Source organism: Suillus fuscotomentosus, assembly GCF_016647785.1.
Source record: "Suillus fuscotomentosus strain FC203 chromosome Unknown F5891scaffold_18, whole genome shotgun sequence".
Lineage (NCBI taxonomy): Eukaryota > Fungi > Basidiomycota > Agaricomycetes > Boletales > Suillaceae > Suillus > Suillus fuscotomentosus.
Genome location: NW_024539530.1, coordinates 110,475 through 138,007, shown reverse-complemented (window position 1 = coordinate 138,007; position 27,533 = coordinate 110,475). Strand labels below are relative to the sequence as shown.

Below are 27,533 nucleotides of genomic sequence, written 5' to 3'. Positions count from 1 at the left end.
TATAGTGGATGTAAAGCCGTGAACATGGGTAGCAAAACCTAGTGATGAAAAATGGCGAGCAGCAAGCGGAATAAGTTCATCAGCATGAATAAGCATATTAGAGGTGTGTGGTTGAGGCGCAGCTACTCCATGTGCGAGGTGAGAGTGGACGAAAAGCCGCAATGCTAGCGCTGCCGGCACGCATCATCCGAGCGGAGAACAGAAATTTCAAATCACGTATCAGTAGTGCAGTCAGCCAATTTTATAACGTTCATCGTTTATTGAAATACGTTGACGCGTCTTTCGCGCGAGTCCGCGGTAACTTCATCTACAAAGATCAATCAGCCTCTGGTAGTAACCATCGATCTCATCCAAGATCGTCTACAAAGAAATGACTAGCGGGTGGTGTCCATCTGGCGACATGCAGGAGAGGAGACGCCAGCTTTGCCACATACAGCGTGAGTTTATTGGTCTCAGCGTCTTACGGACTTACTTTATAGTAGGCTTTACATGACAATTGCAGGTATCGCATGCATTATGCCAGCGCACATCGACGGCCGCCTAGCTACTTATTTGTGCATTTTGCACCTACGAGGCCATTCAGGTCCCTTGGAACTTCGCCGCAGCAGTAGGCTCGGACTCCGAGTCGGATTACTTGTAGTAGTGTGGAGTAACCGGCCCGCGAAACAAATGTTATTCTTGCATAAGAGATGTGAGCAATCGTCCAAATGTTGCCGATTTTGCACTGATCGGTTACTGGGTCTTGCAAAGTCCCGTACTGATTCCATTTATCGGGCCCAAGATGAGCCTATCCCCATCAGCAGGTGATTTTGGCGGCTGCCGCTTACTATGCCTGACAGTCGGTATACTCGTCATTGGATAAAGCAGATCGGAGTAGAGCTCCTAGACTTTACTTGCGCCCCGATTATCGGACAAGAAATGATCGTACTCCATATGACAGAGTATCGCAACCGACACAAACAATCTGAGGATGGCTACTTAAGGCGTTGAGGTGCAGAATGGAATGAACATCCCCCATTCTCTACTTCACTCATTCATACCTGCAATGTCAACATCACCTCGCATAGTTGCGGTGTTTGGAGCTACCGGAACTCAAGGCATGCTGATGACGTTCGTGCTCAAGTGTCTGGCTAACCACAATCATCAGGCTCATCCGTGGTACAGGCCCTACTAGCAGACGGTACATTCGTACCGCGTGCAATCACCCGAAACTGCAGTTCAGAGAAAGCATTGAAACTAAAGAGCCTTGGTGCCGAGGTTGCACAAGCCGATTTATGGGACATCGACTCATTGAAGCAAGCCCTGTCCGGTGTTGAGGCCGTCTATGGAGTATGTCACGCTTGCTCCATTCCCCTCCGAGGACCTGACTTATCGTTACCTGTTTTAACAGGTCACCGACTATTATGATCCCAAGAACGTCGCTCAAGGTCACAACAGCGAAATGCTACTTGGCAAGAATCTCATTGACGCTGCTAAAGCGACGGATGTCAAGTACTTCATTTGGAGGTGAATCTGGCTGTTCCCTCTTGTGATTTTGGCCTCAATGCGTACCTTCCGCAGTTCTCTTCCGCACTGTACAAGGGTATCTAACGGGAAGTATGCAAATGTTTACCACTTCGACAGTAGGTCTTAATTTGTTCAGCGAAGTCACACGGGTTAATTATCAAATTGTCAGACAAAGCCAACGTGGATGACTATCTACGAGAATCCGGCGTACCCCATTCTATCTTATACACCGGTAAGCAGTTTTTCATTTTCGGCGTCTTTCGAGTAGTTGACACCCGTCATTTAAGGCTGGTTCTCGGAGAATCTCTGGAAGTAAGACATCGTGGATTAAAGCTTTCCTACGCATAGCTGATGCAAATTTTGTGGCAGGTACAATATTCTTGCGCCCGTGCCGGATTCCGATCGCCTGGAAGTAACCGTGGCCAGATATGACGCTCAATCTCCTCAGTATTTTACGTGGGTCGAGCGGGACCTTGGCCAGTGCGCATTAGCGCTTCTCAAGCACTACAAAGATCCTGAATCAGAGGTTCTCTCCCGCACGTTCTATGCCGTCAGTGCAAAGTTGAACTACACTCAATTTGCATCGATCCTTCAGCAGGGTATGTGATCAGAACGCAGGAATTTGTTGATCTAATCTTCCTGCTACCGTCAGCGCTGGGGAAACCGGTGTCTTTTGTATCATCACAGACCACGGGAATGCAGGTCTGCAAATATTTTCTTTCTCTAATGTAGTCCATGTGCTCACATGTTGCGCAGGAAATGGACGACATGGTCGGTATTGTTCGGTATGATTGAAATTTTGACGCTGATGATATTTTGTTAGTATGCTTTTCAGTCCGAATTTGGACTATACCCGGATACCGCTATCCCTGATCCACAATTAATCAATTTAGGAGTAAAGTTCCATACTATGGAGGGATTTATTCAGGAAATTAAAGGCAGATATGCTTGAATCTTATCTCGAACAAAGACCGTTGTTTGCTTGTCAATTTATGATTGATCATGCAGTAGCGCATACGTTTACTTGCACCCACACAGTCAAATGACGCCCAAACGGACATGATCATCGGTAAGGGTAAGTTTATGGGGTATGGACATACGAGGTCGCCGCCGATGAGTGCGATGTCTTGACTGCAAACCTTTGATTATGCGAAGTATATTCAAATCACCAAAACCCACGTACATGTGTCCCTGATGAAACGCACATGGCTATCCACAGTACCCAAGTTCAGACCATGTTCTTTCGTATGGGACTGTCATATGTCATTCTTTTGCTGTATGTACAGCATCGGGTCACAAGTACAGCAATCAGGTATGAACTTCCAGTACTGCAGTCCGTCTTTCTGATTTCGAGTTGCTTGTAGTTGCAGTACTAGTAAATACTGCGCCATGATAACAATCAGAGTTGCATAAATCCTTCTCATACATCATCTTTGTATATTTGAACCCGGCTTTCAGTCAAACCTTGGCAAGCCAGATCTAGATGATTCCGTAATTGCTTTTTAGAAGTTTGAAATTTGACGTTCCATCAGAGCCGGCCACTATCATAGCGCGACCGGTCTGACGTTACACTTCATAGCGAGCGATGGCTGTGCTCTAGTAATTGTGAGCTCAACACTGCTCAATCATGTGCCTTGCTTGGGAAAATGGCGGCCGACTCATTCGTGGGTGCTGTGACTGTCAGATATCTCTAATCTCTTATAATCACAGATACTTCCGATACCTACCACACAGTATCGGTCTGATCTCCTCCTACTTGTCATCGGTCACTTTTTTATATCGCCCAGCTGAGCCAGCTCTATGTCTGAGTCTTTGAGCCAAGGCGTATCCCGCAAAGGCAGAAAGAAGGCACTCCTCATCGCGGTGAGGCATGTAATGGGGATCGATCATTGGCTCCGCCACACACACTATGATGTACAAGAGTTCAAAGAGCTTCTTATGGGTTCGTTCTTTTCATTATGTGTGGACCCCCACAATCAGTAACGCTCTTACAGATCAGTATGGCTACGCTGAAGATGATATTGTGATGCTGGTGGACAACCGCGAATTGCACAAATCATTATGGCCTTCTGAAGTTAATATTGTGAGCTTGAACTGAATCGGCTTTGATACTTCTTATTCATCCTTACTTCGTACCTAGCTCAAGAGGATCGAATGGCTCGTTGAAGATGTTGGAGAGCACGACAGGCTGGCATTCTACTGTTTGTTTTCGCTCATAGCTATGTCAGTTAGACTCACCCTTCATCCTATCTCGTCAGACTCGGGTCATGGCGGACAGACTATTTGCCACCATGATAGTGAAGATAATGGTCAAGATCAAGGTGATGTCCATCTTCCCAATGATTTTGCCCAACTAACGTTTCTCCAGCTATCTATGAATATAAGGGTGGCAAGATCATCGACAACGTAAGTTCAAGGATCATATAGCCAACCGTGACACTGAATATTATGTTAGGTCCTGAAGCAGCATCTGGTGGAACCAGTGTTGAAAGCGAAGGGTTGTCAATTGTTCGTGAGTACTTCTGTATGTTCGTCAGAGTCAAGTATTTAATATTGGTCTTTCATAGGCTGTGTTCGATTGCTGTCATTCCGGAACTATCCTCGGTGATTACTCCACTCTCCCTGCCATTTCTACCGACTAACAATCCACGTAGACCTCAAGCATTCTAACTGTTGCTTTGCATCACCGTCCCCTGTTAAACCCGTTGCGACCTCCAGCCAGCAAAGCGACATGGATGCAAGTCGAGCACCCCTTGTTGAGAAATGGTCATGGTTGTCGAAAAAATATCATATTTCCCTCCCGGTAAGCATACCGCGGCTGAGCAACAAAGTCCTGGTTATGTCTTCGCAGTCCGCTATTGGTATGTATCTTCTCTACCTTGCAGCCTCCCGTTTTCGACATTGCTTTGATAGGGCTTATAAATCGTGTCGTGTTACATCGTAAGTTCAATGTTACCGTGCTTTGTGTCATCTGACGCAGACTCTAGTTCACAATCACGCTGCGAGAATACTGAAGGTCTTTCTCTCGAGCACACCACCTTGTGCTAATGAAGTCAATGGACTTGTGCAGACTGCACCTTCAAGACCACCAGTCTCAGTCAATACTGACTTTGTTTCTCAGTCTCGCTGGCTCACGTCCCCACATCGGACCGCGATGTCACCCATCTCAATGTACCCAAATTGCAAATGCAAAGGTACTTGTGTCATGACTGCAGAAGAAGAGAATCAAGGTCGTGTTGTAAGTTAATACATATTTTCAGCATTCACGCAGCTAAAACTTCCACTATAGGTGTGCCTGTCAGCTTGTAGAGACAGCGAAGAGGCACATGACGATAATATGACAGGTGCGACTTTCACAAAGGTGAAGAACAAGCTTGTGCCGCATTTGCTACATCCTCATGAATACGTAACAGTTTTTTATTTCTTCTCTCAGTAAGTTTGAGATACGTGTACATGATGATCCCTGAAAACCTTTTTTCGCAGGGAAGAACTCCAGTATTTCTTACCGGGGCTTACTTGACGACGTTAAGTTGGTTTTCTACGGCTATTCTGTTGTTTCGACATCTCTTAATTTATTTTCTCCCAGGTCTCAAGTTGCCGACCTTGAGCAAACGAGGTTAGCAGTGATGTGGAGAAAGACTTTTGGCCGGTTTCCGGTTCGAAGGAAACAATTCGAGGTCACATCAGAAAGTTCAATCGACCGGAAAGGCTTAACTCAAGAACCTCGAGTAAGTGCAGGACTTGGTTGATGAAATGAGGTAATAACCAATCAGCCTCCAGATTACAAGTAATTGCCCATTCGTATGTGTTGTTTTCTTGCACCTGAGATCTACCACTCAACCATCAAAAGGACTGGGACAAGAAGGTTTCCATCTAAGCGTTAGCCTTCAAGAAAGGCTAAGGTCAGCACCGTACCTCCGGAGAGCCCGATTCAAGTTGAACGTTTTACAGTTTATTTACTTATCTGCTTTATCAGTCATCTATTTTCCATCGATAAGCATGATATTCATAACCCGGGGCTGGTTTCACACTGTCGTTAAAGATTACGAGATCGATGAGTGGGCACGCTTTATGTTGCGGACGTGTTCCCGTGTTGTAGGCCACAGACTTCGTGCCAAAGTCTTGGTTGTCCGGAAAGTGCCGGGAAGTCACGTTCAACGCGCCTGTCGACGCGATGAGTTGAACGGTTCAGTAACGTTCTGCTCTGCTAGATCGGGTACGCTGAAGCTCATCTACTATAACGTTTACCTCCTCTTGGCATTCGCAAAATCGATGTTCTGAAAGAAGATTGTCCACCGCCTCCCGATCTGACTTGGAGTCAATGCTGCTCCGTGTAGTAAGCCTGTGTAAAGCTGTGAATTTCTTAGAACTTTTCTACGAACGAACAGCCTGAGCACCTGACTCTGATCACCTCACTCGTGGGTATTATTTTTGAATGCTATGTCACAGGAATTCTTTTATTCCTCTTCGACCTCTTATCACTCTTCGACCCCATCGCTCCATCACCTCGTTTTCAATTATCGGTTGGAGTCAAGCAAGTTATAGAAAACTTGGTCGGAACACTCAACAGTCGATCAACTTACATTTCCATAGACCGCAACTGCCGATCGTCTATCCCGTTACGGTCACCTCATATCACTTTCAAACATATCACTTGCCTTTTGGAAACCTCAGGTTCATCCTCTATCTGCTGCATATATGGCAAACTCTACCAATGATGGAAATAAGAAGGCCCTCCTCATTGCAGTCCGATCTGTGAATAAAAAAAGCTTCCTTAAGCCTTTGCAACATGCACACGAGGACGCCGAATCGCTCAAATGCCTCCTTATCGGTGAGTTGTATAATCTCCTGGGCCCGGATCATTCTTCTTAATCTGGATCTTCATTACGCTGTTTACAGATAAGTTCGATTACCCCGAAGCGAATGTTGTCTTGATGAAGCATGATGCGGAGCACCCAGAACATCTCTGGCCATCACGGAACAACATAGTAAGGCACTTGATGACGAAAGCTCGCCAAAGTGACTGACTGAATTGCTGTTCGGCAGCTTAAGCAAATCACCAAGATGGTTGCAAATGCAACCCCAAATGACCAGTTTTTCTTCTATTGTAAGTGAAAGATGTCTCATCAGTTTGCAAAGAATCAGAATGACACGTTGGAATGAACAAGATTCCGGTCACGGAAACCAAGTAACTTGCAAGCACCATACGGAAACTGATGGAAAGGACGAAGGTATACTTGATTGCATATTCGCTCTTCGCATCTGATCACATTTGCCAGTCATATACGCGTACACTGGCCACTACATAGTTGATAACGTACGAGTCCCTCATACGTTGTTTCTTGATTTTTGACTGGTCATGCGTTCACAGAAACTAAGAAAGGTACTGGTAGACCCTTTACCTCAAGGCAGTAAACTTTTTGTAAGTGAATGTTTCAAGGCGCCGTACAACACGAACTCATTTTCTTTTGGGGAACAGGCACTGTTTGACTCTTGCCACTCTGAGACGATTTTGGGTTAGTGCTAGTGATCCCACAACCCAGCTAATACCCGATCTAATCAGCGTCCAAAAGACCTGGAGCACTACAAATGCAATAAGTTATTGTCTGGAGACGTTGTGAGAACTCGACGAAAGTCATTAACGGGACGCTTCTTGCTGGGTATGTTAAATTTTTGTGCAAGACTCTCGTATATTGACATAGGGACAAGATTTCGTGTCAAGACCAAGGACACTTCGTAAGCACTTCACACTTTCTTTTCTCTAAACGTCTGACTCGTTTTGTATGTCCATCGATCAGCAGCCAACAACCAACAACCTCTATCGCGTGGTCGTGCGGGAAATCCTTCGCTGACGTTAAACAGCATCCTTATGCGACCTCAATCTCCCAACAGCTGGCTTCCTCGCATGTTCTTTGAGAACTCACCTTCTGCTCTCCGTCGGGTTTTGTCCCCAGTCTCGTGGTTCAAGTGTACGGGTGACTGTCAGAAAATGACAGTAGAAGAGCAGAAAGCAGCTCATGTAGTGCGTATGATTTGGTCCTGGTTGATCTACTTACCAGCAACGTCACTAGGTCTCATTGTCTGCGTGTCGTGATAATGAATATGCGTACGATGACGATGAGACTCGTGGCACTGTGACTAAGGTGCGAGTTCCACATCATTTTCGATCGGTTTTCCTAACATGCTCCTCGCAGTTTTTTATTGAATGCGTATGTAAGTATGATTCGAAATATCATATTCAAACATGAACACATACATCGGAACACAGCACAAGATCCCAAACCATCACTGTTCACCTTGCTAACACACATCAAGTTAGGCTTCCGTTTTTTTACCTGATTCTTCCTGACAAATACACAAGAGATCGTGTGGATAAATTGAACGAGAAACGGCAGCTGCAGCTCAGGATTGCCGACCGTCGCGCTACCGATGTCGACGATAGGATGCGAGAGAAGACAATGCCAATCCTCCGACGCCACACAGAGGTAGTCATCCACGACTTGGATGAGTACATGAGTTGTCAGAAAGCTCGCTGCACCTCAAAAGCGAGAGCCAAATGGCAGAATCCAGGGGTAGCTTTTTTGTTACTTTTGTTGTTGTCGTGTCTGACTAGCCCAATAACAGTACGCCAGCCATTACCCATTGGTTGGTTCTTCCCTAAAATATCTTACTTCGTACCTATTAACTAACCACTGGTATGCAGGATATGGATCAAGTTGTTGATACCATCTTCTGAGAATTTCTGATCTCTTGATTTGCTTCTGCATGGTTACCAACTTATGTTGTATTTGCATTCCCTACCGTTGATATCCTTATGCCATCATTGATTAGGTCAATTTCTCAGGCGGAACCGTACTAGTAGGCTACGGTCTATCATGACCGCCCGCTCTTTCGTGACTTTTTTCTACAGCACTCAATTTTGCACCAATTACTTAGCTATTTTACTGAGACATTCCTATGTATTCTACTATCATATTCCAAGTGAAACGAAGCAATTCGGTTGAGAAATGGTGGAGATCGTATTTTCGGCGTGACAGCAGCGAAAAGTCACGGATAGATGTCACCTGCCGCCCATGCCGACGTCGGACATTGAATTTGATTGTGGGCTGTCAGGCTGTAGCCTATGCAATTCGCGAGTTTGGTTTCGTCGACACGCTATGAAACGTCAACGAGGCAAGCTGACGGCGTCTACTAACCCCGAACATGAGTTAAGGATACTCCCCGATGCTTGTAAATGGCGCACGCAAGATTATTTCACGGGCTGCACAGGCACACAATCATGATGTAAGGGAACATGTTTTAGAGTCCCTGCGCTACTAGTTTCATTCTATAGAATAGGTTGCAGGGCAAACTCTTGCAGAAACACATGACGACCTCGTCACTATCGCTGTCGCTCTTTCACTCCCAGATTGTACAGTCATTGAACTGACTACACACATCAAGGAGCATCTTGCGGCGAATCCGGATTGCGCTAATCAGCCAAGGCGTTCAAGTTGGGAACAAATGAAACAGGGCGAGCCGCCCACAGAATCTCTGAATCTGCCCCTTCCATTTCTTATCACTTACATCTCACGCATCCATCTTACACTGGCCTCAACATTACTGCACCACATCCTCATTTCCACATTCCCTCAGCACTATTATATACTCAGCATCGATCATTGGGATTTATTGTTATACATAATTGTCAATACATACTGATAGCTTATAATTCAATACCATCTGATGATCTTAATGACTTGATGTTGATGACGGTTGACGTCTGCCGAGCGGACTGTGAATTCGGCAAATGTGACTGTTTGTGACTATTCGTAATATTTATGTGATTCACGAAATAAGCGGGCAGTTACGAATAGGCCGTGCGCTTCTAGGGGATAATATTATCTGCTTGGACCGACTGCGGTAGCCAGCTGTTGACTTATCAATGGTGCTCAAAGCGTTTCGAATTGCGTACACCTTTTCCTCCCTTTGAATCTCCTCCATTAGCAGGCCTTGAGCTTTCGGGCTACCAAGAGCCAAGCACTCATTTATTCAACAATTATACTCACTAGTTCATCACACAATTTCCAGAAATGCTGACATTCAACATCCTCGCTCTTGTGATCCTAGGATATGCTGATGCATCACGCGCTAGGAAACATCATAGCGCGGGCTGTGACCTGTCCGGTGCAAGACTCAACGTGCCTGCTAATCAAACGCAGCTCATTGCGCCTACATACGCACCGAGCTATATTGGTATGGGCGTCGGGACTCAAAACTATACTTGTAATACTACGCTATCCACATACACGTGAGTTCAAGTCTCGTTCCTTCAACACCATTGCTAATACCATACAGACTTGTTGGGGCTTACGGAGAAATTTTCGATAGCTCTTGCTTATATGGCACTTCTTCTTTCGAGAGCGCTTCAACTGTTGCTTCTAATGTGTGGTATGCTACTACCAATGTAACAGTCCAGCAAATCGTCACCATCCTGGGGCTCACGCACAATTCTGGCGTGCTTGGACAACATTATTATGTTCCCAACCCTGTGGGATCCGGTTTGTCTCCAAAGTGGGACTTCACATCATCGGGGGCGACAGCTGGAGACCCTAATGCCTATGTCATTGGTGCTAAAGTTGGCGATCTGCCTAGCGCGAACTCGAGCGATATCGATGACTTAATGGTAGAAGCTGTCGAGGGAGAATTAGCTAGCTTGGTTTTCAGGGTGGATACCGACGGAGGTCAGCCACCCGCACAGTGCGAAGCAGGAAATATCACGGTCAAATACACTGCTCAATATTGTGAGTACTTCCTGAGAAACCGTAGCAATCCACGACAACTGACAAGATTCCAGGGTTCTTCTCATGAAACATCTTAGAACACAACCTTCATTCTACCGTCGATAGAACCCCGGTCGTACTGCCATTTAATGCAATATTCCCTTTAGCGTCATCTCAAAAGCCGTCAAAATAAAACCGCAAGGTGAACGGAGGTAGATGGTCCAATCGGGTTTTTGGAAGATATATGTCGTGGTGCAATCTTCCGAGAATGCTGCCTCGTTTGAGAACCTCGGCCTCCTTTTATGTAAACTTTTCACTTGCGATGGTGGCTCTGTCGGTTCTTCGCTTGCTTCCAAATTGCCTCCGTTTGAAGCGGTGCCGTCCAACAGACCTCCCAGTTCGTGTCAGGCGATCGCTGAGAGCAGCTCACAATAGTGCATTTTCATCTTGCTTCAATTGTTTACATCGTGAGCAAATTGGTATGTGATGCCTTGTTTATATTTGTGACACTCATACATGCTCACTACGCGTCAAGGACGCATGGCATTACAACCTTCTTCTTTCTTGACACAGTACTAAGGGAGCCACGAGCAAGCCACGGATGAGCGCAACATTATCAGGGTTAATAGTTTTCCCTGGAATGAATATAGGGCGCAGCAGGAAGCCCGCGAATATCCAATACAGGCATCGAACTCATGGTGCTTGTAAAGCCTTTGCGGTCATTTAAGGTTGATTACGATGCCGCGTACCCGTCGCAGATACGCTCAATTATACTAGCTTGACTTCTGTGATTCGCAATGATCCGTTGATGGTTGATCGACGTCAATCCTGGTCCCAGGACTTCTGCCCCAGTCCTGAACCAGCCCTCTTCTTAGAATGAAAGAGATAACTGACTTCAAGGGGAATTGGTGGTTTGTTCCGGTGCAGAAGGAACAGATGTGTTGTCCTTGTGACCGATGCACATGATATGCAATTGTGAACCGAAATCATCACTTTCATTGTTGGAAGGACGGATCACGTCCTACTCGTCGTGCCTTGCTGGCTGTACAGTATCGTGAAGGTGGTGTCGTGTACTCTAAAAACTTTGATATCGATCTGGCATTACAAACCTGTCCGCGGACGTGTTTCGTGGTTCCCTCGACCTAGAAGGTGATCGGATCAATTGATGTTGACGTGTAACAAGACCCCATGAATGAGGTCTTCATTAAGCTACGCTCTAACACCATCCTATAAGACGGGTACTCGAAGTACTGGACACCGACGGACTACTAGGTCTGGAGTGATTCTGTAAGGAAATATACTGTCAGTATGAAAACCTTTTGTCTGCATCAGATCGAGTCCTTTCGTGGTCATATGCATCTTTCCTTCTGTAGGTAGCATATTGTATGATTCGGACAGTATGCAAACATTGATGATTGATGGAAGGTCAACCGGTCATGATCATGATTCGCCAGATGCATGAAGACTACAACCTTGATGTCGTGCTAACAGGTCCAATTGTAAGTTGGCCGAGACCCAACTTCTTTGCCCAGCTCCTTAACAATCCCACGCCTTCGCCTTCCACTGGGAGGGATGAAGCGGGTTTACTACGAAGACTGTCCTTCATAACGCCAACAAAGGGGCGGTAGTATGTTCCAACGATGCCCCTACAATAGAGACCATCAAGTCCCGGTTTATTACAGTAAATATAACACACCAAAGCATCCCTTGCAACAGCGGCATAATTACCTGATCACGAACCGTGATCCAAGCTAGTTTTCCCCAGTCAACGCGTGTGATTTGTTGTGATGAAGTGATGACTGGTATGACATGTGTAGCAACGGTGAATGAGTCGTCAGTGGATGATGGAGGGTCGACACCGCCTCCTCTTCCCGCTATTTCTTCCACATGAAGGCACGTCTGCACGCGGCTAAGGTATGTCTGTTCGAACCGGATATCTGGTATAGGAAGACGTATCCGATGACCAGCTTCAAGGCCCTCATTCAGTTCGCCGTGTTTACGGCGAATATGGTCTGGAAAATCATACACGTAGTTGTGCGAGTCGGCAGGTGACGGGTATCTGAAATCCTTGTTGGCCATGGCGGGTTGCGGATTGGTACTGTGGCCTCACTGGGTTCAGGAGCGAAGGGACAAGTTTTATGTAAGTGAATGCGGCATTTTCCGATTTCGAAAGACCAATATTGGCATCAAACTTGCACTCGAACTTTCATCCATACTGTAAACTTGCATACAGCATCATGATATGCACTTCGTTGGGGCAATCCTTTCCTGCTCCAAAGGTGATGTTGGATCAGATTATGGAAAAACAGAGCGTAGCGGCTGGCAACCAACCGGTGTGGTTTCTTAGCGTTGGTTGTAGTTGATCGGACTTACCTCGCACCATTATCAAGGCGCAGGCAATTGACTCTAGATCCTTATTGACTACATGCGTCCGTGATCGGATTGCATTAGGCAATTCCACTGAAGCGATGGCAGTACTTGGTTTTCGATGAGTGCTGCGAGCCATCGATCCACGCCCTTTCCGACGTTTCGAGGAAGTCGAAGTCTTGCGCATTGTTTGCACGTGTGCCCACATAAACTGCCTTTGGAACCCTATCACAGGCCCCGCCCGGCGATTGAGACGTGGGGACAGGTTGCGGTTTTAGCCTCCCACTCCTGACATTCAACTTTCAGGGTACGGTAGATAACCCTACCTTTACCTCTTGAATCAGAACAGAGTGATAGTACTCTCATTTTGACTTCTCATGACGATCAATTTCCGCACTCACACTTGCTTCGCTGTCACAGAGTCCCTCCCCCCCTTTCTAGGGGTGCGCTCGTGATTGTTGGCTAACATCCGCTTGTTGAATTACCTCGTGGAAAACATGCGCCTTTCTGAAATGATATAGCGCGGAGTTCGTAGCATTACCTACGTATCCCTGGGTTTTCCTCATGTACGCACTAGGCCTTTTGCTTTCCTCTATCTACTAACAGATGTTACGTGCTGAGCCGCACCAAACGCTTTCTCTTGTCATTATGCGTATACAACGCTATTTCCAACAATGTTCATCCTTTACACACGTTCACCGATTTCTGAGCCGCGTAATCGAGCTCCTCATTAACCTTACTCGACACTTTCGTCACTCATCACGGGTTCAAGATGAAGAAAAGGCATTGGCAACGACATACGAAGTTCGCTCTCTACAGCCAGTTGGCGAATACATTTGTGCTAGTCAACTGCCGCCGAGCTCGAGTCCAGATAGCAGACCAAGTGAACCATGTTCCCCATCAGACACTCCCTATGACCCACCTACGCGTATTGTAATACCCCGTCGCCCAACTAGGCAACATACATCTCATGAAGTCATGTCCAGTCCTGAACGTTTGACGGTGCCGGGTCCGCCAGAAATGAGGGAGTCCTTCCCCGACCGCACACCACCTACTCCCACTTCTACTACGGCCACAACTCGTCCTCCTATTTCTGTGAACACCAGGTTTAATAAGAGTTTTCTGAGTGGCTACCCAGACCTTTCCCAGATTTCACCAAGCCAGCGGACGCCTATCTCACCAGATGATTTCGTTCACCGACCTACACTTTCTCGTGCAGCTACCTTCGGTGGTAGCTCGGAGGGCCCATCACTCACCACACGGTCTTATCTGAGCCCCCGTCGGCATACATTGGCAGTGCCAAACTCTCCAGACCGTGAACCCATAAGCCGACCAGGCAGCGCCCAGTCAAATGTGTCTCTTGGTCGAAATTCATATCGAAAACATGATGGACAAGCCCCACGCCCTCGCTCCCCCACTCCGAGCCTTTACGAAAGCTCATCGAATATGTGTGGCCCGTCTTCCGCTACCCTCGCCGCGGCTGTGGCGTCGGATGCTGATGGCTCACAGGTTCCTTTTGCTCCGCGCGCTTCATCTTCAGGCCATGCGCATTCGAGGGACACTACTGGACCACGTTTTGCTCCAATGTCAGCGAATGGAGTCAAGCGTTTTGATCGACATTCCCGAGAATTTGCTATGATGTACGCATTCTTACGAATATCACACGCGGATACTGAAATTGAGTTAGCGATCCTTCAATATCTGACTACAAGATCAAGGCCTACCAAGTCGAATACCCCAGTCACGAGTAAAAGTTCACAATTTTGTATTGCCAATTACGACTAATATTCTCGTCGTGGTTTCAGCGGAAACCTTCCCGAAGGCTGGACGGCGCATGTACACCCGGAAGGTGCCCGCTACTTCCTGCATGCACAGACAGTGAGTGATGATTTTTCCCGCTATGTTATAGCTACAAATCGACCCCAGAGAACATATACAGAGTCAGATGTCTGTTCACAGGAGGTATTGCACGACATCACCTACTTCTCAAATTATCTTCACGGAGAACTTCGCATCGCCATTGACACCAAAAAGATTGACGTTGACTACGACGATGTAGAACTAGTGCTTGAGCCGAAGAAAGCAGGTTGTGCGGATATCATATGCTGCTACTACTTCGTCAACCCTCCAGAGAGATGTCTCTTCTGGCTAGATGAATATGATGCAGAGGATATGCTAGGGGAATGTCGGGGGTTACTGCTTTATCTCACAAACGTAAGTGCATTTTGTGGGCGAATATTTTGATGTTATAGTATGGAAATTTTGTAGGACTGGCAGTTCAAGCTCAATACTGGTGTGTGTCACTACCAAAGTACGTCACAGATGTTATCTCATGGTTCTTGCTGACAACCTTCATTAGTCTTGATTTTCAAAACTTAACGAACACCATTCCACAGGAAGCACTGGGAATTGTTTCCCAACCTTTGCCCAGTTGCGCACGATATATTGGACGAGCTAAAGGAACTCATGCTCCATGCCACTTGCGGTTAGTATTTGGCCACAGACATAGCTCATCATCTGAATACACCCTCAGATCACCTCACAACCACACGGTCTGCAGCAGCGTTAAGCGCCGATGAACTCAAGCAGTACTTTGAAATTGTGAAGTGGATAAAGGGTAATGCCACGCCTATTCTTCTTGTTCGTTGTGGTAATTTGGATCCCCAGTGAACTCATCTGGCGACAGAGTGCATGTAGTGGTCATCATAGGTAAGGGCGGCATACCCATCTTTGATAATGCCGTTGATCAGACGAACAGGGCGACTCATGCACACCTTCTGTGAGCCTCTCAACCAAGCTATTATCACAGGACGCTCAATATTTTCCTCAGGTCGCAACCAGTACCTGAACTTCCATGGTCAGCCATGTGCTCGGTTAAGTGTCGACCAGACAGTGCGCGGCTGGAGTTATAAGCCATCGATTTACATGACTATATTTGCTCCACTCCTATGCATGGCCCCCGTTGCTCACGTAAGGTCCCTGCACACCAGCTTTGTAGACGATCTCGCAAGTACCTCAGAGTGGAAGATATTCATCACGAAACTGAATGGGCAACTCCAGAACCTAAACCTTCTTGTGAGTCAAATTTTGCTCTCACAGTATCATTTTGAAGAGGATTTTTCTAGGGTACGGTGCTCCTCGGTGCCAATGTTGGTTTTCTGGCAATCCAATCAGTTGACTCAGGTGCCGGGCGTTCACCGACGCAAATAGCTAGTTACATGTCGCTGGTTCTTAGTTTCGGCTCTATTTCCCTGGGTCTGACGTTCATCACTCTGGATCTCACTGGCAGAGATCGCGGCTCTGAAGCTGTAAGTAATTGTCATTTGCGCACTCTGTGAATTCATTCATTGTGCCTTATACATCATCAGTCAAGGTTTCTGCAACGGATGAATGACGGAAAACACGGCCTGGAAAAGTTGGCGATGATCTACAGTCTCCCTTACGCATTGCTCATGTGGAGGTGAGTTATTTATCCCTTCTAGACGATCGCCAGCTGAGCTTGAACCCAGCATGCTCTTCTTCATCGCGGCATTCTCCTACGAATGGTGTAAACCCGGAGACGCAGTTTCTAGGTCTATCGTCGGTGCCGTACTATTTACTGTCTGCGGGCTCGTCGTCTGGTGTATATCCTGTGGCATCCGATAAGCGTGCGCCGTGGTGGTGGGAGTCAGACCAGCCGGAAGTGGTCAGCAAGGTGACCAGCGAAGAGACCAACAAGCGCCCGGATCATAAGCGTCCCAGTCTTGCTTCTCGTCTGCGTGGCTGGTTTGCTACCGCAAATAAACGAGTTTCAGTGGCCTCTGTTCGCAGTGCACGCAGCGGACCACCACCTCATACCCGAGAGGGGACTCGGATGTCCGTACCGCTCATCTCGTTTAGGCGCGCGACAGTGAGCCAGCAGCATCCGCCCAAGATCACCGTGACCCAGAGACCTGAATCAGGGGAACCAAATGGCACGAGTCGTACTCCGGTATCAGAGGTGGGAGTGGGATATATGGGATATATTTGAAATGGACAAGATGCGTCCCTTAGAGATACTTTTCACGTTACTCATGTCACGTCGCGTTGATATTATACTTAGACTTGGCTTATGGCGCCATAATTTCTTCGAATAACGCTGGGAGTCCGGACCAACACTTAATCAATGTTTTTTTTTTCGTTGTTCAATCCAGTTTTGGCGGTTCAACTGGCCTCGTAAATTATGGATGACGGGAAGGGCATGAATGAATTCAGTTTACACTTACTACCCAATACTTGCCCACTGTCTTCTGGACCTCCCGTCTGACCATGGCATCCTAGTACACGCTCTCGCCGCAGTGACAACCTACAGGCAGGAGTACTAGAGGGGGCGCTGAGGGTAAAGGTAGGCAGAATTACCCGAGCCCGTTGTCACGAGGACGCCGGTTATGATGAGTTATGTTGGAGGTGTTGATCGTGGGTTTGCGACTCGTTGGCAAAAGTTGGCCAAACCAAGACTCTTGTGCCATATCGAGAACAGCATGGTGACAACGTGGTGTTGTTAGGCTTGGGTAAAGGGCCTGGGGCTTTTGTAAGTTTTCTGTAAGTGCGACATTTGGAAGCCAAGCAAGGGGAATGCAAAGGGCACGATAGAATTATATATGCCGTCAAGACATTCATCACTGAAAAAAACACCGGGATAGCTTCCTTGCGCTCGTCCTCCGGCACGATTTCTTCCAAGATGCGTGCATACATATTATCCAACAGACGCGTTCCTTTTTCAGACGTTCCAGCCATCACAGCTTTGCAGCGGCCCACCGGGCCCACGCCCACTTTGTTCATACACTTGATGTACTCACAGGCGAGACGAGCCCATTCAAACAGGCCGTCAGATTTCAGAGAGAGCGCCTTGAAGTGCGCATCGTTGAAGACGTGGTGCAGGTCTTCCAGCTTGTGCGAGATATAAAGTTGTATGTCGAGTTCTGTGGATACAGACGAGATACCACCCAAAGAAACGTGGCGAACATGTGGCGCGGCGTGCAGAGTGTTGTGAATGACTTCCAGTGGACGGGAAGTGAGCAGAATGCGGAAGTTCGCTGGGAGTTTGCATGGTTGCGAGGTGGAAGTGTCCAGTTTGCCAGCGAGCAGACGAAGGATTTGTTCCCGAGAGTTAGCTTCGCCGCTCTCGTCTAACGCATCAATGACTATCAGCACGGGTGCGGCGATGACTTTTGAGGCCATGTCTGTCGATCCGACGACGAGTTCCTGCCATTGTTTTATAATATCTAGAGTGCGCTTGAGTCCGTCGTGATCACGAACTGCTTGCGCCAAGGCTCGTCGCACGATAGGGTTGCAGTCCGCCAAATCCCTTGCGATGGTCGTAAGTATTTTGTCCTGACGGCGATCCGCTTGCCGAGTGCGATCGAAGTAGAAGAATGAGCCAAGACCACCGTTTTCGATATACCAGTTGGCTATTGTATGGGCAACAGCCGATTTACCCTTGCCTGCTGTGCAGACAGCCATAAGACGCGTGGAGCGCCCTCCTCGGTGCTGCTGATCCAATTCTGAATGTCCTTCAGAAGGTCTCGCCGAGTATTTGGCAAACAGCATTTAGACGTACTCAACCCGGCGCCCGTTGCGTACTCCATCCCTGCGAGGTCCAGACTCTCAGCTACACCAGGAGTCGTGGGATGTCAGATGAGGCTCAAATATACCCGAAAACGTCTCTTACCCATACGGTGGACGATCACGACGGTGTCGCGAGCCGCTTGGTCTCGGAATTGCTGCATGAGACTGTCGAGAACATTGCTGTAGCTCTGAATCGTTGCGTCCGTTTCGCCGAAAACATGCTTGCCGAGTCTTATCCCTATAGCACCATTAATATTGAGTCCCAAGGGACGAAGCAATGGGATCAACTTCACAGGCGCTCTTCGTCTCGGATTAATGGCTGATAAAATCAGCGCACTCCAGCGTCTGCTGCGCTATCAAAATGAGCACGGCTGTCCTGCTTTCCATAGGTTTGGTGGTAAGAGCGTATGTCTGTGGTCTGGTTTGGGTGTGTTTACACCGTGTCGCCTCTAACCGTGGGGTCCGTTTTCATCCAAAGTCAAAAAGCTGCGACCTCCAAATTACTCAAGTCTGGTAACCTGGTTTGTGTACAGATACATTACAAGGTACAGTTTGTGTCTGGATACACGACTCATCCACGTCCAGATAGGGTCTGGGCATTTTCTCGTTTCCGCAGTGATTGTTCCATGGAACCGCACTCCCGAGACATGATTCAGTAAGAGTGTCTGAACCTTGACGTTTATCCAATGCCTTCGACTACTATTAACGTCACCTTTTAGAAATGTTTGCCGATATATTCCGCCTTCATGAGATCTGATTGGGTCAAGTTATTCCTGAAGACCAAGTAGAGGTAAATTGTGATAGAAAGAGAAGGGATTTGAAGTTCGTCTTAGTCAAACACGGATCCGAAGTATGACATAGAAGGGATGCCTCGTAAGTGCCAAGTTGGAAGATATCCGAAGAATCTTGCTTCTTACGATACATCCTAGTTCGTGGCAAATAAAAGCCCTCGCGATTTTGACTAGATGATCCCTTCGACCATAACACCCGAATACTCACTCCAATTCCAACCATGCAGCTCACGCTCATTTTCACCACACTCGTTACATTTGCTGCTATTGCTGCGTCACATTCGACGCCAAAATTGGTCAAAAAACATGCTTGTGAGCACTGAGGACTCGTGCCATTCTTGTTGGTGAGAGTGATGCTGATATGCTATGCAGCTCTGGCTAGGCGCCAGGAACTTTCCTCCAACCTCATCGGTCATCTTAAACCCAGGCTTGGGATGCCCGATACACCTGATAAACCTGATGAACCTGACTCGGTTGACTTTGGCGATACGCCTGATACACCTGACTCGGTTGGTTTTGGTGATACACCTAATTTTCTCGCGTCGTCTCCCCTCCCATTTCCTCATCCCGCCAGCTCCTCTGACTCTGACTCCTCCGACTCTGACGATAAGTCCGTCGATTCTGACTCCTCCGACTCTGATTCCGACGATAAGTCCGTCGCTTCTGACTCTTCCGACTCTGATTCCGACGAGAAGTCTGTCGATTCTGATTCCGACGACTCTGATTCCGATGAGAAGTCCGTTAATTCTGACTCCACCGCCGATGCTGATGCAAGCGGTGAAGCCGACGATGACGACGACATTGATAATGATGACACAGGAAGTGAGGAGCGCGGGATGCGCGAGGAGGGCGAGGAGGCTGAATCTTACCATGCCCACACGAGAAGGTCTGACACAATAGACAGTGGCGACACGGGGCGTGAGGATGTTGGATCTCATTACGTTCACAAGAGAAGCCCCCACTCCCGCGACCCTAAATCCTCCGCCTCTCATTCAACCGACGAAAGTGACAATAGTGACAGTGGCGACACGGGGCGTGAGGATGTTGGATCTCATTACATTCACGAGAGAAGCCCCCACTCCCGCGACTCCAAGTCCTCCGCCTCTCATTCAACTGACGAAAGCGACAACAGTGACAGTGGCGACACGGGGCGTGAGGACGTTGGATCTCATGACGTTCACAAGAGAAGCCCCCACTCCCGCGACCCTAAATCCTCCGCCTCTCATTCAACCGACGAAAGTGACAACAGTGACAGTGGCGACACGGGGCGTGAGGATGTTGGATCTCATTACATTCACGAGAGAAGCCCCCACTCCCGCGACTTCAAGTCCTCCGCCTCTCATTCAACTGACGAAAGTGACAACAGTGACAGCGGCGACACGGGGCGCGAGGATGTTGGATCTCATTACGTTCACAAGAGAAGCCCCCACTCCCGCGGCTCCAAGTCCTCCGCCTCTCATTCAACCGACGAAAGTGACAACAGTGACAGCGGCGACACGGGGCGCGAGGATGTTGGATCTCATTACGTTCACAAGAGAAGCCCCCACTCCCGCGACTCCAAGTCCTCCGCCTCTCATTCAACCGACGAAAGCGACAACAGTGACAGCGGCGACACGGGGCGCGAGGATGTTGGATCTCATTACGTTCACAAGAGAAGCCCCCACTCCCGCGACTCCAAGTCCTCCGCCTCTCATTCAACCGACGAAAGCGACAACAGTGACAGCGGCGACACGGGGCGCGAGGATGTTGGATCTCATTACGTTCACAAGAGAAGCCCCCACTCCCGCGACTTCAAGTCCTCCGCCTCTCATTCAACCGACGAAAGCGACAACAGTGACAGCGGCGACACGGGGCGCGAGGATGTTGGATCTCACCGTGTTCACAAGAGAAGTAAGTCATTACAGGCCTGCTGGATCACTATGTATAACACCTGTCACACCAGAGGCTTTTGTTTACCATCTCAAGGCCGAAAAGCGCTACAACTAGGCAATATATCCGAGAGAGGTATTGGGTCTTTTCTTCTTGCATTACTATGAAGTCTCATTGCTGTTTAGCTTTCGAATTAGGGAAGGGTTGCGAGAAGACGTATTGAGTTTAATACATCATAGAGCTACAGCATCAACACGCAGGCTAGCTCAGGTTGGTGTGTTAAAATCGATTCTGGAGATCCTTATTATTTGCACGAGAAAGCAGATAACTTTGTTGAATCGATTAAGACGAGCACTGACGATCACATTCCGAGTTTCTTACCTACTGGCAAGGCTTCACCTTTTAGAGATCATATTCGCGAGAGGTTCGAGTAATAAGTTCCCTACTTCTGCACCAAATATTCGCGAGTTACGTCTCTCTAGCCACTGCATGCGGCTGCTACTATGTCACTGCCATTGGCTCTTTGCTAACGATAAGGCGTAATTGTACTTCTTTGTAAGTATCAGATGAGCTTGCTACAGTCTACCTGCCAGTCCACCTGCATGCGATCCGACTGGGTTGAGTTATCTCATGAGGGCCTCGCATAAGCGATCAATACAGCAACTTGAAGAGAAAGATTTGAAGCTCGTACGGGTATCAGCAAGAACAGGCTCGAATCGTATCATGACGCCTTGTAAACGAAGAGCCCTGAGTATCATAACCCCGGGTGTCCTCTCGGTCTTACGATATCCCGTGTGGAGTTGAGCGCTCATGTATTGATCGAAGTTCATGGACACTTTACAGAAATTGACATGAACGACCATCATATCCGGTTCCCGCCCGCTACGTGCACCCAGTCTTCCACCGGCAGCACGCTACCGTCCACGTCCAGTGCATGGCCGTATTTACACCGCGCGCTGCCAGCACCTCGACGCACCTCTGTTTCGGGGCTTGCCACCACCGGCCAGAAAGCTCAACGATCTTCCGAAACAACACAGAAGCTTGTCCTTTTACCCTCTGCACCACAAACAAAGCCTTTACTAACAACTGTTTCCGATGATATCCTTGGCTACGAGACTGATACCCGCGTCATTCGTGAATACAAGTCAGCTGGCGAGCGCGTGGGCAAGGAACAGAGAAATACCCAAGAGGGGACTCGGATGTCCATACCGCTCATCTCGTTTAGGCGCGCGACAGTGAGCCAGCAGCATCCGCCCAAGACCACCGTGACCCTGAATCAGGGGAAGCAAATGGCACAAGTACTCCGGTATTATATCAGAGGTGGGAGTGGGATATATGGGATATTTGAAATGGACAAGATGCGTCCCTTAGAGACGTTACTCATGTCACGTCCTGTCACGTCGCGTTGATATTATACTTAGACTTGGCTTATGGCGCCATAATTTCTTCAAATAACGCTGGGAGTCCGGACCAACATTTAATCAAGGGTTTTTTTTTCGTTGTTCAATCCAGTTTTTGGCGGTTCAACTGGCCTCGTAAATTATGGATGACGGGAAGGGCATGATTGAATTCAGTTTAGGCTTACTACCCAATACTTGCCCATTTGTCTTCGGGACCTCCCGTCTAACCATGCATTCTAGTACACGCTCTCGCCGCAGTGACAACCTACAGGTAGGAGTACTAGAGGGGGGGCGCTGAGGGCGGGGGGGTAGGCAGAGTTGCCCGAGCCCGCTGTTACGAGGACGCCGGTTATGTTGGAAGTGTTGATCGTGGGTATGCGACTCGTTGGCAAAAGTTGGCCAAACCAAGACTCTTGTGCCATGTCGAGAACAGCATGGTGGCAACGTGGAGTTGTTAGGCCTGAGTGAAAGGGCCTGGTGCTTTGTAAGTTTTCTGTAAGTGCGGCATTCGGAAGCCAAGAGGGCGTGCAAGGGGGCAAGGAAAGATAAACGTGTTATATTCGCCTCATTTTACCGCACGGCGCAGGCGAGTTCACGTGACTTCGGTAGGGCTTGCCCAGAGCGATGTAAAGGTTGGTGTATGTGTACTTGATACAAAGTCACTCGAGGGTCGCCGTGACTGATCCGACTCTGGATGATGTTCTTTCCTTTCATCCTGGCAGTTGTGACACTCCTGCTTTCTATCCTTTACAGGCCGTCTGAATTTAACACAGATGCGCTATTAGAACAGACTGTGTCGCCTCCACGCGTCCTCCTATTAACTGCTCATCCTGACGATGAATGCTTTTTCTTTGCGCCAACAATTCTGGCACTTCGGCGAAGTAGTTTAAGTCCTGAAATCTTCTCCTTATGCTTATCCAACGGAAACGCTGATGGTGTCGGGGAACAACGAAAGGGGGAGCTTGCGCGCAGCTTAGACATCCTTGGAGTTGAGAAGGATAACCGTTGGATTATTGAACATCCGTGCGTCATCCCGTTACATAGAGTTCATAAGAGTTTGACAAGTTGCTTTAGACAGCTGCAAGATAACATAACACAGCAGTGGGATGCAGAGATTATTGCTCAAGTCCTTCAACCATTCGTGATCGAGCATCACATCACTTCTGTCAGAAACCAAAACCACTTTCATTGATGTAGTGTGCTACTAACCGTTATTTTATGGCAGATCTTGACTTTTGATATCAAGGGCATATCTTTGCATCCCAATCACTTTTCGCTCCCTTTGGGTGTATCATACCTCATCAAATCTCTGTCATCTTCCTCACATATATCTGTGCCACGTCTCTTCAGTTTGGTCACAGTGCCGGTCCTTCCAAAATATGCGGGGCTGCCGTCTGCCATTCTTGCTCGCCTTGGCATCGTCTCTCGAGCTTTTTTAGCCTTTGAGCCTACGGTGGATTCACTTCCCGTCTTTATTTCAGGGATTTCGGACTACCTCACAACTGCACAGGCCATTTTAGCGCATGACTCGCAGATGGTGTGGTTTCGCTACTTGTACATGTCGTTTTCGAGGTATATGTGGGTCAACGAATGGGTCGAGTTCAAGTCTCAGAATGCGTAGGGCAAGATCTACTTAATACTACCATACCAGGGTCCTAAGTCAGAGTAATCTAGAAGACAAGTAGCAAAATACATCATGCTGGGCTACAAACATACTGAAGATATCATGTTCGAAAATACTTACGTCGGATAGAAAAAGCTATCCAGTCCTGCTACTAGTTATCGACATCATGATCATGGCATAACGCACTATGCTTTCTCAATTTGTTCTTGTTTGTTGCATTTCAGATTTTTGGTTTGCCTTGTTGAGTTGCCAAACGCCTGGGCCGCCAGAGTCGAGTGCACTATGACACGTTTCAGTGCCGCCGTCAGCGACAGTAGCGATGACGAACACGATGTACATATGGTTCAGGACTTCAAGAAGTCCCCGGTGCGGTCGCCACCCAAACTATTGGAAAACCACAATGCCAAAGCTGGTTCAGATGAGGACATAGGAGTTGACCAAGAATCAGACGAAGAAACTTCAGAAGAAGATAGCTCGTCGGACATGCAGGAGGACGATCTAGCTCCCGCTCGCTCAAGAGTGACACGCAATCACGGTTTGACAGCGGATTCCGATGACGAAACTGAGGACGGGTCGGAGAGGTACAAGTTCGCGCTCTGCTTCGTCCAGTGAATCCGATGTGGACGTGTCGGCTCAACGCGAAGATGCTTCGGTGATACCATGGGCTAGACAAGTCGGTGTGGATGCACAGAAGATGCACGTCATGCAGACTTCGCTATTTCGAATCCCGGAGGAGGCCGTGGCAATTAAAGCTATGAACCGTGCAACGCGACCTCAATTCAAGTTGCCGCTTACAGTCAGGCGAAAACATAGTCGCGACTCCATTGGAGATGGGCTGCGGATGGACTCACAGGAGGTTTGTCGTGTATATTGTCTCAGTACAAGTCTTTCAATTAATTTCATATTTTCCAGAGGGCATCATTTGCGCATGACATAGAACCACCAGCTTACAGACCGTCTAGAAAATATGCTCGAGTGGAAATTTCTGCCTCTGCTGTAGCAGGCTGTGAAGATGGTCTGGTAGATGCTGGTTTGGCGTTTGGCCGATCCTTCCGCGTAGGCTGGGGACCAGGTGGTACTTTAGTCCACCTTGGGCGACTCTCTGCTCCGTCGAGTCAAATGTAAGCTTTCGTGCATCTTCTTGCAATAATAATGTTTAGCTGTGGACGGTGTATTATAGCAGTGACACCTCTGCGAATTCTTCAGTCATCACGAAGACAATCGTACCGCTCTTCGCACGTTCTCATAAAGAGGCCAGCGTTCGGCTTTCACGTCTGCTGCAACACCACTTGAGCAAAACACCAATTGTTAAAGACGAAAGTGGAATCCCATTCGCCGATCCAACGGCCGAACTTGATTTTTCTTCTTTTGTGTCCCTGTATCCTTCCTCCGACCACTCCGATGAACAGTCTCTTTTCCGACTTGGTCGCGCGTTATTTGACAGCATCGACTTACACCTCGCACCGGAAATAACTGTTGACGTGCGCAATCGGATATCTGCAGTGCGCCGAAAGGCTGCACTGTCAGATTGGCTTGAGGAAGCTGTCGGCTATCTCGTAGATGCTGATCTCAAGAAATTTTCCTCTGGCGACTCTGCTGCGTGCATTTACACTCTCCTTACAGGTAACCAAATAGAAAAGGCTTGCGAAGCAGCCATGGACAACGGCTACATCAAACTTGCAACTCTGATATCACAGGCTTCGGGCGACTTCGAGTTCAGGGAGGACTTGATGGAACAAATTCAGCTTTGGCGGGAACAGCGGATAGACGTGCACATCGGGGAGAGCACGCGCAAAATTTACGCCTTACTCGCTGGAATACTAGATGTTGTGGAAGGTTCAAAAGCCAGTAGTCTAGAGCATTGTCCGGACGTTGACCCTATCAAGGGTCTAGACTGGAAGCGCACATTCGGTTTACATCTGTGGTTCTCTGAGCCGATGGACGCACCAATATCACAGGTCTTCGAGTCCTACAACCGATCACGACAAGAATCGCCTTTTCGTGTCGCCCCTCCACTTCCATCATACCTCGAGCACTCATCAGAACCGTTGCCATTCAATGTTCCTACCCCATCGCCTTCCGACGCTCTCTTTTCTTTAATTCGCCTACATGCAGACCCTGCATGCTCATTATCACAGGCCCTCTCCCCACTCTCATTCGGGCCTTCACCAGGCGATTACTCACTCTCGTGGCATTTGTATATCATCTTATCACGGTGTATGCGTATCCGTGACTTCGCCGATCGTGCCGATCCGGGAAATCGCAGGGACGCCATGGATGATGATAATGAACAAGATCAACATGAAGGCCATAGTCCAAGTGCTGACCTGCTTGCGAGCAGCTATGCACATCAACTGGAGCAGCTTGGCATGCTCCAGGAGGCTGTTTTTGTACTTTTACACATTGAAGGCTCTGCAGGGTGAGAACACGTTGTCAATCTGTATGTCTTGGCTACTCACGGTGATGGCAGTCGTGAAAAGGCGATAAAAGACCTTCTTCACCGCTCTGCTGACAAACTGGACGAGTGGATGTGTAGCGGCATTCTTGGAAGCCTCAAGATCCCTGTGGCTTGGGTGAATGAAGCAAGGGTCAGCATTTTATTCTTCTCCTTACTGAAGCACTCACCCTTTCGCGTAGGCTGTGTATGCTATTTATGAAGGCAAAGTTTTCGAAGCCTACCAATTATACTTGAATGCAGGATTGTATCAGCAGGCTCACGACCTTGCTGTTGTTGAGCTTGCACCTGAGGCAGTCATCCGGCAAGATCTTGATCCTACTTGTATCATTATTTGAAAGAATTGCCAATCAGACTGTTGATGGATGGCATACTCGGGGCAAGGTAACGTCATTTCTTCTTCCGCTCGACCCATCTATCTGAAACTTGGAAACTTGTGGCCTGACTAGGTCTACATGGACTATGCTCATGCCATGGCACGCATTCCCGAGCTGCATGCTTCGCTGACAGAGTCAGCAGTGCCAGACACAGTTGAGGAGCAGGAGTTGGATAATTTCACCCGTACTGTGCCCCGTCTTATCAACGTTTTGCCCGATGTGTTGTCCAATCCATCCGACCCACGACACAAAGTCGCACTAGCCGAGATGATTTCTGGCCTAACAGCTGTGCTTGATATAGTGAGGCCCTTGGCACTGGTGCGTCTCTTCTTTTTTTTGTTCTGCTGACTAGGAAGCTGAACGTTGATCCTTGTCGCAGTCGCAGTCACAAATAAAGTTGACCGCAATCGACGAGGCAACCAAGTTACGCCACATACAAACAACATTCTTCGAAAAATATATGAGGTCAATTCAGGCCTCGTGATTCCTGTTTTGCCGAAAGACTGCTTCTTCGCAGTTTATCGTTGTATTTAACTGTTGTGAATACCTTTCCTTCCCGTATTGTATCTATGCATTGATTGAAGTGGGGACCTGCTCGTTCATAATATTCGTGTGATTCTGGTTCAGCTCTGTTTGAATTTCGTTCACTGAAAGAGCGCTTAAAGACCTGTTTTGGGTTGACTTCGGAGTTCGTCTCTTCCGTCAATAATGCTGTCCCTAGCCATAGAGACTGCTGATGCGCACCATGATACGGACTTACGTATCAGGTGAATCAAATATTTAATGTCCCTGAAAA

At 48.0% G+C, this 27,533-nt stretch overlaps 12 protein-coding genes across 12 annotated transcripts; 11 read left to right on the top strand and 1 right to left on the bottom strand.

The window, feature by feature from the left end:
- Positions 1-1,045: 1,045 nt before the first annotated feature.
- On the top strand, positions 1,046-2,458 carry F5891DRAFT_949570 (uncharacterized protein; the record flags this gene model as incomplete). Its single annotated transcript, XM_041374885.1, has 10 exons — positions 1,046-1,114; positions 1,165-1,329; positions 1,391-1,506; positions 1,561-1,622; positions 1,676-1,738; positions 1,794-1,818; positions 1,876-2,105; positions 2,159-2,208; positions 2,263-2,277; positions 2,330-2,458. The coding sequence occupies 10 exons, from the start codon at positions 1,046-1,048 to the stop codon at positions 2,456-2,458; spliced, it is 924 nt and encodes a 307-aa protein (XP_041227689.1).
- A 584-nt stretch (positions 2,459-3,042) lies between these two features.
- F5891DRAFT_173800 (peptidase C14, caspase domain-containing protein) lies at positions 3,043-5,234 on the top strand. Its single transcript, XM_041370785.1, has 15 exons — positions 3,043-3,170; positions 3,217-3,448; positions 3,501-3,589; positions 3,647-3,707; positions 3,765-3,827; positions 3,875-3,912; positions 3,962-4,018; positions 4,074-4,110; positions 4,161-4,367; positions 4,420-4,446; positions 4,494-4,744; positions 4,796-4,867; positions 4,920-4,938; positions 4,990-5,030; positions 5,093-5,234. The coding sequence occupies exons 2-15, from the start codon at positions 3,307-3,309 to the stop codon at positions 5,111-5,113; spliced, it is 1,125 nt and encodes a 374-aa protein (XP_041227688.1). The 5' UTR covers positions 3,043-3,170; positions 3,217-3,306; the 3' UTR covers positions 5,114-5,234.
- Positions 5,235-5,902: 668 nt separating this feature from the next.
- On the top strand, positions 5,903-7,145 carry F5891DRAFT_173760 (peptidase C14, caspase domain-containing protein). The gene is made up of 8 exons (XM_041370784.1): positions 5,903-6,337; positions 6,406-6,494; positions 6,553-6,613; positions 6,675-6,737; positions 6,786-6,823; positions 6,878-6,932; positions 6,980-7,022; positions 7,080-7,145. Exons 1-7 carry the CDS (start codon positions 6,205-6,207, stop codon positions 6,994-6,996), a joined length of 456 nt encoding a protein of 151 aa, XP_041227687.1. The 5' UTR covers positions 5,903-6,204; the 3' UTR covers positions 6,997-7,022; positions 7,080-7,145.
- A 162-nt stretch (positions 7,146-7,307) lies between these two features.
- On the top strand, positions 7,308-8,507 carry F5891DRAFT_1024693 (uncharacterized protein). Its single transcript, XM_041361342.1, has 5 exons — positions 7,308-7,528; positions 7,578-7,649; positions 7,701-7,719; positions 7,775-7,831; positions 7,870-8,507. Exons 1-5 carry the CDS (start codon positions 7,376-7,378, stop codon positions 8,193-8,195), a joined length of 627 nt encoding a protein of 208 aa, XP_041227686.1. The 5' UTR covers positions 7,308-7,375; the 3' UTR covers positions 8,196-8,507.
- An 860-nt stretch (positions 8,508-9,367) lies between these two features.
- F5891DRAFT_1163533 (uncharacterized protein) lies at positions 9,368-10,519 on the top strand. The gene is made up of 3 exons (XM_041365322.1): positions 9,368-9,796; positions 9,844-10,289; positions 10,343-10,519. Exons 1-3 carry the CDS (start codon positions 9,579-9,581, stop codon positions 10,354-10,356), a joined length of 678 nt encoding a protein of 225 aa, XP_041227685.1. The 5' UTR covers positions 9,368-9,578; the 3' UTR covers positions 10,357-10,519.
- Positions 10,520-10,798, top strand: F5891DRAFT_1024688 (uncharacterized protein). Its single transcript, XM_041361341.1, has one exon. The coding sequence runs from the start codon at positions 10,537-10,539 to the stop codon at positions 10,753-10,755; it is 219 nt and encodes a 72-aa protein (XP_041227684.1). The 5' UTR covers positions 10,520-10,536; the 3' UTR covers positions 10,756-10,798.
- A 678-nt stretch (positions 10,799-11,476) lies between these two features.
- F5891DRAFT_1217494 (uncharacterized protein) lies at positions 11,477-12,347 on the bottom strand (the record flags this gene model as incomplete). Its single annotated transcript, XM_041369340.1, has 2 exons — positions 11,477-11,914; positions 11,965-12,347. 2 exons carry the CDS (start codon positions 12,345-12,347, stop codon positions 11,734-11,736), a joined length of 564 nt encoding a protein of 187 aa, XP_041227683.1. The 3' UTR covers positions 11,477-11,733.
- Positions 12,348-12,452: 105 nt separating this feature from the next.
- Positions 12,453-16,785, top strand: F5891DRAFT_1024680 (uncharacterized protein). The gene is made up of 15 exons (XM_041361340.1): positions 12,453-12,601; positions 12,659-12,742; positions 13,414-13,568; positions 13,622-14,275; positions 14,323-14,382; positions 14,441-14,513; positions 14,562-14,853; positions 14,904-14,928; positions 15,032-15,120; positions 15,169-15,275; positions 15,420-15,710; positions 15,761-15,943; positions 16,004-16,095; positions 16,145-16,250; positions 16,282-16,785. Exons 2-15 carry the CDS (start codon positions 12,737-12,739, stop codon positions 16,642-16,644), a joined length of 2,496 nt encoding a protein of 831 aa, XP_041227682.1. The 5' UTR covers positions 12,453-12,601; positions 12,659-12,736; the 3' UTR covers positions 16,645-16,785.
- Positions 16,786-19,057: 2,272 nt separating this feature from the next.
- On the top strand, positions 19,058-21,417 carry F5891DRAFT_173536 (uncharacterized protein). The gene is made up of 5 exons (XM_041370783.1): positions 19,058-19,094; positions 19,151-19,324; positions 19,385-20,902; positions 20,955-21,016; positions 21,067-21,417. The coding sequence occupies exons 2-4, from the start codon at positions 19,234-19,236 to the stop codon at positions 20,996-20,998; spliced, it is 1,653 nt and encodes a 550-aa protein (XP_041227681.1). The 5' UTR covers positions 19,058-19,094; positions 19,151-19,233; the 3' UTR covers positions 20,999-21,016; positions 21,067-21,417.
- Positions 21,418-21,711: 294 nt separating this feature from the next.
- F5891DRAFT_1277202 (uncharacterized protein) lies at positions 21,712-22,378 on the top strand. The gene is given in 2 exon segments (XM_041370257.1): positions 21,712-22,255; positions 22,275-22,378. The coding sequence occupies 2 exon segments, from the start codon at positions 21,733-21,735 to the stop codon at positions 22,334-22,336; spliced, it is 585 nt and encodes a 194-aa protein (XP_041227680.1). The 5' UTR covers positions 21,712-21,732; the 3' UTR covers positions 22,337-22,378.
- Positions 22,379-22,839: 461 nt separating this feature from the next.
- On the top strand, positions 22,840-24,101 carry F5891DRAFT_173481 (N-acetylglucosaminylphosphatidylinositoldeacety la se). The gene is made up of 3 exons (XM_041370782.1): positions 22,840-23,304; positions 23,356-23,446; positions 23,507-24,101. Exons 1-3 carry the CDS (start codon positions 22,976-22,978, stop codon positions 23,900-23,902), a joined length of 816 nt encoding a protein of 271 aa, XP_041227679.1. The 5' UTR covers positions 22,840-22,975; the 3' UTR covers positions 23,903-24,101.
- Positions 24,102-24,187: 86 nt separating this feature from the next.
- F5891DRAFT_1127753 (nuclear protein 96-domain-containing protein) lies at positions 24,188-27,221 on the top strand (the record flags this gene model as incomplete). Its single annotated transcript, XM_041364212.1, has 9 exons — positions 24,188-24,440; positions 24,487-24,761; positions 24,818-25,026; positions 25,089-26,324; positions 26,376-26,493; positions 26,543-26,635; positions 26,670-26,744; positions 26,810-27,055; positions 27,135-27,221. 9 exons carry the CDS (start codon positions 24,188-24,190, stop codon positions 27,219-27,221), a joined length of 2,592 nt encoding a protein of 863 aa, XP_041227678.1.
- Positions 27,222-27,533: the final 312 nt, after the last annotated feature.